This window comes from Leptonychotes weddellii, chromosome 9 (genome assembly GCF_054177405.1).
Source record: "Leptonychotes weddellii isolate Sample4059 chromosome 9, ASM5417740v2, whole genome shotgun sequence".
Taxonomy (NCBI): domain Eukaryota; kingdom Metazoa; phylum Chordata; class Mammalia; order Carnivora; family Phocidae; genus Leptonychotes; species Leptonychotes weddellii.
Genome location: NC_138377.1, coordinates 53034066 through 53042742, shown reverse-complemented (window position 1 = coordinate 53042742; position 8677 = coordinate 53034066). Strand labels below are relative to the sequence as shown.

The 8677-nt window shown below is 34.3% G+C and overlaps 1 protein-coding gene across 2 annotated transcripts in view; it reads left to right on the top strand.

Annotated features, from left to right (window-relative positions):
* The window catches only part of TTC6 (tetratricopeptide repeat domain 6), a 180551-nt gene that overhangs the window by 144434 nt on the left and 27440 nt on the right, over positions 1-8677 (top strand). Inside the window, exons 21-25 of one of the 2 annotated variants that reach the window (XM_081829680.1) lie at positions 675-809; positions 1952-2101; positions 3142-3282; positions 4509-4622; positions 7446-7565. In XM_081829680.1, the coding sequence (XP_081685806.1) occupies positions 675-809; positions 1952-2101; positions 3142-3282; positions 4509-4622; positions 7446-7565 (660 nt within the window). The remainder of the gene's footprint in view (positions 1-674; positions 810-1951; positions 2102-3141; positions 3283-4508; positions 4623-7445; positions 7566-8677) is intronic. The other variant, XM_081829681.1, reaches the window with a different exon arrangement.

Here is an 8677-nt window from a genome sequence, read left to right as displayed (position 1 = left end):
AATGGCAAGATCTCATTAGTTTTGATGGCTGCATAATATTCCATTGTATATATATACCAAATCTTCTTTATCCATTCATCTGTTGATGGACATCTTGGCTCTTTCCACAGTTTGGCTATTGTGGACATTGCTGCTATAAACATCGGGGTGCACATAAATGGGTGATTTTTGATATTAGTTTATTTCCTGGTGCCAGTGGAATCCCATTAAGAGCACAGTAGGACAAAATAAAGGTTGATTAAAACCACATCAGATATTATCATTGGAAATCCCTTACCATCTAATAGCTGTCCAGTATTTCTTCCAGGAAAATTGCTAAAAAATTGATCATAAACTAGTCTATAAATTTAAGTTGATTTTAGACCACAAGGAAATAACCTTTAGAATTTAGAAATTATAGTTTCAAAAGTGCACGTGTATAAGCCTGCTTAAGTAGCGGATTGTAGGGGAGGCACCTTGGTGGGATTCCCTGCCGGCAGATTCTCCTCCTTGGTCCTCATCTGGCAGTGCACTGACAAGGCCTATGTCTTTACCAGGCCTGTGTACCTAGGGTGAAATGAGAGTCAGGCTGTGTGCTCAGGATTCCCTTTACCGTTTAAGGTGTCATGTTCATCACGTTAAATAAATACTAGAAAGAAACATTCTCTTCTGTCTTTTTTTAAAAATCATTCTAGGAAGCTGTGAAAATGTTTAAAAAGGCGTTGGATATCTTTTCTCATTCTGATAAAGGACCAAATGCTATAGCAGCTTCAGCAGACTGTCTGTATAACTTGGGTCTTTGTTACATGGAGGAAGGCAACGTACAAATGGTACTTTGTGCATTTAGGAGCATAGATTATTTGTGATTTTAGAAATTGATTGCTTGCATTCAATTCTGTTTCTGACCTATATAGTGAGTGACTAGACCAAATTTCTTATAGAGGTTGGCGTATTACAATCAGTGTGCACTCTGTGATGCCTACTCTATGTTTTATTTATTCAACACATTTTATCTGAGGCTTGTTTGTCAACAGTATTCCAAAGACTAATGTCTGTTTCCTACCACAACAATAAATCTAACTGTAAGAAATTATTATAGCAGAATATTTTAATCACATTAGCATGACCTTACTTATTAAATTATAGGCACTTTATTTTTTATTTTTTTTGAAGATTTTATTTATTTATTTAGAGAGAGAGTGAGCAGGGGAGGGGCAGAGGGACAGGGAGAGAGAGAATCTCAAGCAGACTCCATTTTAAAATTGTCAGTGATGTGATAAATAAAATAATTACTATTTTATAATGGTTAATACTGGATATTTCATAATTTAATCTCTCTACACACAGACATATAGACACAGACACACACCAGCATGCACATGCACACCATTCCAGGCTTTGTATTCGTAGGGTCTTGCATCTCCACAAACTTGAAAAAGAGTTGCACTTGATTAGTTGTTCCATTAGGAAATCCTGATAAATGTAAGGTTAATTATAAATCTTTTCTGTGTTTTTAGCCCTTTTGGACACCAGAGCAAGCCAACCTTTGCTTTACAATGTTGGGAAAAATTTGAGTTCCATTGTTAAGAAATTTCGTAACTATGTATCTTGGGCCCTCATGAAAAATAAATGTACAGGTTGTACTTTCTTTGAATAAAAACAGTATGAAGAATAACAGTTAAAATTATACCTCTAAAAGTACTGTTATCTAACAACATGGATTAGGTTGACATTAGTCTGGGATTAAATGGACCTATAAATTATAGTAGTAAACCTGACTTGCTTATATTACTTTTATTTTCTTCACAAAGTTCACTAGGAAAAATGTATTTAAAATGACCAAAAATAAGTGAAAACTTTTCAACAATCATTACACACTATAATTTATTAACATTTTAAATTAATATACTCTACTCATTAATATATTCTACTCACTATATTCTACTCATTACTTAACAAAATACTCTTCTAGGCATTTGATTGTTTTACAAAAGCTGTGAAAGCAAATCCTGATTTTGCAGAAGGCTTTTATCAACGTGGGCTTTGTAAAGTAAAACTCCATAAGGATAGTTCGGTCCTGGATTTTAATCGTGCCATTACCCTCAATCCAAAACATTACCAGGTATTTAAATGAACAATTTCAGTGATTTGGAGAGTGTGTCAAATTTGTTAAAACTATTAAATCTTTACATGTCACTGTTACTAGTTAGCAAGAATCGGTTACTTATACCTACTTTTCAGCTGTGTTTTGATAATTTGTATATCTGTATTTCCCCTTGAACTAAAAATTTTGTTTCCAACAGTGATACTTTATGTAAAAGTGCTTCGTGAATTGTGATGTTTATAAATATTGTTAATATTTTATTGTACCTATTAACAATTATAATTTTATATAACTGTTATTAATTTTATTTACTTCAATTTTAGCTATCACATTTATTCCTGCCTTTTAAGAGACTGTAGAGATAATACAAAATTCAATAGGTGAAGCTTGATTGGATCCTGATTTTAAAAGCCTATGAAATTTAAATATACTAAATATTAGATGATTTTAGAGAATACTATTAATTTTCTTAGATATATAATGGTAGTGTGCTTATGTAGGAGAATGTTTGCATAATGGAAAACCTGGGAGCAAAGTATTATGATGTCTACAACTTAATTTTCCAATGGTTCAGAAAAAATAGATACAACAAATACTGTAAAATAATAATTGTTGAATCCAGATGGTAGTCGTATGGATGTTCATTGTACTATTTTTTCAATTATTCTATATATTCAAAATATTTTCTTTTTTTAAAAAAAGATTAATTTTTTTATTTGAGAGAGAGTGTGTGCATGAGTAGGAGGAGGGGCAGAGGGAAAGGGAGAGAGAGAGAATCTCAAGCAGACTCCCCACTGAGCATGGAACCTACATGGGGCTTGGTCCCACTACCCTGCCTGAGATCATGCCTGAGCTGAAACTGAGTCGGATGCTCAACTGACTGAGACATCCAGGTGCCTGTTTGAAATATTTTCTAATACAAGAGAGTGGGAAAAAAGACTATATTTTATACCATCTTTGGATGGCATGGATTTGTTCAAACTACAATATATTTTGGGAGAATTGATGCTTTTACTAAAATATCCATTCCTACTTTCCTCTGCTCTTTTTCTGAAAAGGCATACTTAAGCCGAGTAGCCTTCTATGGTTTGAAAGGCAGATACTCCAAAGCAATCTTGAATTGTAATGAGGCCATCAAAATTTATCCTCAGAGTGTGCGTGCCTATATCTACAGAGGAGTTCTGAAATACTACAACAAGGTAGGGCTGTTTCTTGCCTTGTTAACTGAGATTTTAGAGTGGGCAGATGCTCAGATGCCAAGTTGTGACTTGTTTCCTTTTTTTCTCCATGAGAGGAGAATCACCGTGGTACAAAGGGCAGAATTGCATAGAACACTTTATACTTTCACAGTACTTCAAAGGGATTTCAATTCATAATTTTGTACAAAATAGTGCTATTTATTTTTGATATTTATATTTTAAATAGCACTTACTATTTATCTTATTAAGAAAGTAGTGTATATTCATTGCAAAGGATTTGGAAAATACATAGGGGAATAAAGGAGAAGATTAAAATCACCTATTATCCCCACCATCAAATGATAATTCCTGAGAGCATTTTGGTTTATTTACATTTAGTCTTTTCTTTCCCTGAAAATATGATATATATTTTCCAAAATTGGGATTATGCTACTTATAAATTTGTTGTGCCTTTCTTCTCACAATCTTTGAAGATACTATTTTTAATGACCAAATAATATTCTACCATAGTATATTTTTATAGTTGGACATTTGGGTTGTGTTAAATGTTTTACTCTTTTACTATCTTAAATAATACAGTTACACACACTGAGAATAAAGTCATTGCTTGAGTTTATGATTGATTCCTAAACAGAAATTACTGGCTCAAATGGTGTGAGCAGCACCATTGATATCTGATACTTCATGGAATACTTTGTTTCTCCCTACTTTTCTTTTCTGACCTTTCTTTGTAACTATTTCATGTGAAATATATGGCAAATAATGCCTTAAAGCAAAGGTTAGACCTTGTATTACATGTCAATTCCATGTACTGAATGATCTAGGGTATCAGAGAAGCATCAAAGAGGAAGTGAAAGAGAACATGGGTAGAAAACATGACCATTATGTTACATAACAGTATGAGTGACAGAAGCAAGCAAGGTTTGGCCAATGTGGCTTATTTCTTAATTAGCAATATTGGCAATAAGATAATCATCTAAATTATATATATAATTATATATTGAATTATATTTGCAGGTAGGAGAAACATTATTATAATAATTCCTACCAAGAGATCTTAATTAACTCTGTGAAAGATTAACTTAATTGTCTTAATTTCCCAGATGATGCACAGAATAGGTAAATGAGTGTTCCAAAAATTCTGATAGAATCAAGAATATATTTTGCAATTAAATTTCAGTCCATTATGATTAACCCTTCTTATCTAATTATTTTTTTCTTTGTAGACTTATAAGCTAGCAATTACAGATTTAACTACATCTATCAATATGGACAAAAACAGTTATGTAGCATTTTATAACAGAGCATTATGTTACACCAAGATAAATGAACTTCGAATGGTAAGATGACCATTTTACTAAACTACACGTTAGTGTATGCATTTATAAACACATTTAAAGCATGTGTAAAGCATTTTCTTATTTCTGTTATATAATTTTGAAAAGTAATTCCTGTGGAAATACACACACACACAAACACACACAACAAACTTGAGAAACCAAAGAACCATTTCAAAGAATATTTAATGTTTTATTGGTCCTCAGCAAATATTTTTATACGATCTTTGCAATGTCACATGAAAATTAATTTTACAATGCTCTTATAAGCATTTAAGGGCATTTATAAATTAAAATATATTACACAATTCTCATTTGAGTGAATTTTCTACTGATATACTGCTTGGAGAATTTTTAAGCAGTGATCACTAGCAATATCATTGCTTCAAAATCTCAACATTAGCTAGAACAATTTGTCCAGGGACTTTTTTGTACAGCGCTCGGACCACAGACACAGCAGGGAGTTTTCCATGATGGTTTCCAGCTCCCAGACCAGCGACGAGTGTTGCCTGTGTCTTTTGAAGCCCCAACTGATGGCTGCAGTAAATCTTTTTCTCTATTTGTCCTGATCCACCTTCTACCTGTGCAAACCCTCTTTTCTGTTTTCTAATCTTACTCTTCTCTTCCCTACCCTTGTAGATTTGGTCCTTTTCCAGTCAAGATTCCTCACTGGTCAGCTGGTCTTGGTCTCTCAGTGTTCTGTCCCATCCTCTCGCTTCTCTTCCTCTGTCGTCTGCTTGTCTTCCCTTCTTATTTCTCTCTACTTCCATAGTCAATGAAGCTTTCTCCTAAGATACTACATTGCATTCCTGCTGTTCTCTGTGGACACACTCCTCCAACCTCCTTGAAATTTGGACAGTGAAGTCTGTTTAAAACAGTTGGAGATTTAGAAACATATTTGCTGTGGAAGGGAAGAAGTTGAGAACCATCGTTTCTACCTAAGAGACTGTAGAATTCCTGGTAGCCAGTCTATCAAGTTTCCTCCAGAAATGTTGACAAATGAATAACTAATTTTTAACAAAGGAGTTGTTAAGATTCTAAGAGCTAATTAAAGGATCATTTATCAAGTAACCTGCACAGCAGGTGTCTTTGATGGCTCCCCACCCCCATTCCTGCCTTTTCCGGGTAACTCTGAAGCCACAAACAATGGACTGGGTGGGGGCAGGGAACTCCCATTTTTGTTATCTCTGATATATAGCAGAATCAGTGTTCTATGAATAGAGAAAATGAAAAACTACCTAGAGATCTAACTAGAATAATAACATATTGATTATTTTAGAGCTGCCAGGTACTCAACACATTTCCTCCAACTGAGTAACTTTACAGAGGAGGAAATGGAAGCAGGGAGAAGTTAGAAACACATCCAAGTCACAGAAAGTAGAAACCTGTATTGGTGTTCACAGGTTTGTTTGCTTCTGGTTAACAGTCTTTATGTGGCTTTGTAAAACCAGTTGACCTCCAGCATGTGGACCGGATGTCATTTAACAGTGTCACCTCCTCCCTTTTTGTCTCCCTCCACCTGTTTCTCAGCATTCCTGCCATCACTGGAGTGAGAAAACCCAAGTACCTTTGTGCAGAAAATGCACTTAGGCATTCTTCCAAGATATGCTTTCATAAAAAATTAAGAAAAGGTGAATTCTGCTTCCTACCACCTCATTTTAATATAAATAACAGTTACCACTTACTTAGGGCTTATTGGGTAACAAGCACTGAGCTAAATGCTTTACCAACATACAATCAAAATATTTTTAAGGGGACTTTTACAACAATATGATAAGTTATTAATATTCCAATTTTATAGATGAGGAAACTGAGGCTTAGTGTTAAGTAATTTCCCCAAGATTGAAGAGGTAGTAATAATAACAGAGGCATGATCCAAATCGTGCTCATTGACCTTCAGGACATCTCATTTCCCACCTTTTGTTTCCTCTTGAGTCACATATTCAGCTGCTTAGTAGATCTCTAAGGCATCTTACAAGTTTTACATTCTGGGATTCTGTGACAGGAAAATTGCAAACATTCTAGTGTTTTTTTTTTTTTTTTTTAAGATTTTATCCATTTGACAGAGACACAGCGAGAGAGGGAACACAAGCAGGGGGAGTGGGAGAGGGAGAAGCAGGCTTCCCGTTGAGCAGGGAGCCCGATGCGGGGCTGGATCCCAGGACCCTGGGATCATGACGTGAGCCGAAGGCAGACGCTCAATGACTGAGCCACCCAGGCGCCCCTCAAAATATTTTGAAGTAATTTTCCAACGAGTGCTTATTTGTTAGTGTATTAAAATTCATTTTAATTGATTCATGATTTATTCATTCAACAAAAATTTATCTACTGCCTATTATAGGCAGGCACTGAGCTAGTTATTTGCTTTACAATGGTGAACAAAATAGATAAGCTCTGCCTCCATAAAACTTAGGTTTCAGGGTTTCAGTGGTAAAAATAATAAAACACTAAAAAGAAATTAAATTTTAAAAGGTAGCAAGTGCTCTGCTTTAATGTCAACAGTCATTTGGTGAAACTACTGAGTGGGGGAAGGGTATTGCACCACTCCCCTTCCAAACCATATACAATAAAAATGCTTAAGATGATCCAAAGATAACATGTGAAAGGTGAGCACAGTGTGGACCATTTATTAAAACATAATAGTGTTTGTAATATTTAGTTAATGGGACCCTTTAAATCTGAATGATTATTTTTGGTCATAAACGTAAGTCAAATTAAAGAATCCATGTTAGGTCCTAGTTTGGTCATAAACACATTTGTTCATAGTCAATGTGGTAAGGCTCTAAAGAGTTAAATCTAGGTTGTAAGTGATTATTTTGTTTTCAGGCATTAATAGATTATGGAATTGTGCTTCTTCTTGATGCTGGAGAAACTGTGACATTAAACACTTTCATTAATCGTGGACTCATCTACATAGAGCTAGACCAGTATAGTTTCGCATTGGAGGTAAACCTTCCTGTTTACTTGTAAAAATGAACCCACTTGATTTTGCACATTCTTTTCAGAAAACTAGTGAACAATTTTTTCTTGGTATCAAATGGCCGTATTAATGAGCAGTAACAACCTTAGCAAGAATTGTATTGAAGTACTTCGAATGAATAATAGAATCTTTGCCAAAAAATGTGTATTTTTACTCTGTTTTGATTACAGCTAATATATAGAAAAGTGTTTCTGATTTGATGAAATGTCAATACACCCACCTTCTCCCAGGGAGTATCTTAGCTACACATAAAACTCAATTATTTGGTAAATAAAATGATTTGTGTAATGATTTATTTTGCTGCTCAGTGCTAATTTTTCCTCATTCAAAATTTTCCTCATTCCCCATTGAAAATATATCAAAATAAATCTGTTTTGCATAGGGCAGAAAATGGCTGCTCAAAATAGGCTACTGGGAATAGACTTTTAAGATAGTGGAAACAGACACTCAGAATTGCAATAAAATAGCATCTGCAGTGTATCAAAAGAAAAACAGGTTGTCTAAAATGTATTTTGGTAATTGTTATTAATTAAAATTAAACAAAATTCACCATTCTCATTTTTATCTTATTTGTATCATCTATTTTAAGTTAATTTTGGAATTAAGATTAGGAAATATGAAGCAAAAATCAAATAGCATTTTCAAGTATGCAGTTAAATAATGGTAGTTTTGCTTTTGTGTTTCTGAGGAATGATGACAGAATATTATGTAGTGAGTGTTCCCTCATTTTTTTCACTTTTAGAGATGGCTTTTATTATTTTTCTGTGCCCTGGAGTTATCTTTTGAGATTCTGCCCCCACAGAAATACTTATTATTAAGGAGTGTCTTACACTATGATGAAATGTAATTTCAAGAGTTGAACTCCTTTAGGTTTTGGTGTTGTTATACCATTCAGAATTCCCTCAGGTAGGAGAAGCTAGAGAACTTTGTTTGGAGTAGGCAAGTAAGCAAGTAAGTAAGCTATGGAACTCTGGGCCACAGTGTTGGGGTGGAACAAGTGAGGAAAATGGGGCTTGGGAGCAAAAGACCTCAGCTGTTGGAGAATTAAATACAGGGCCTGTGTTATCTAACAAGTAAA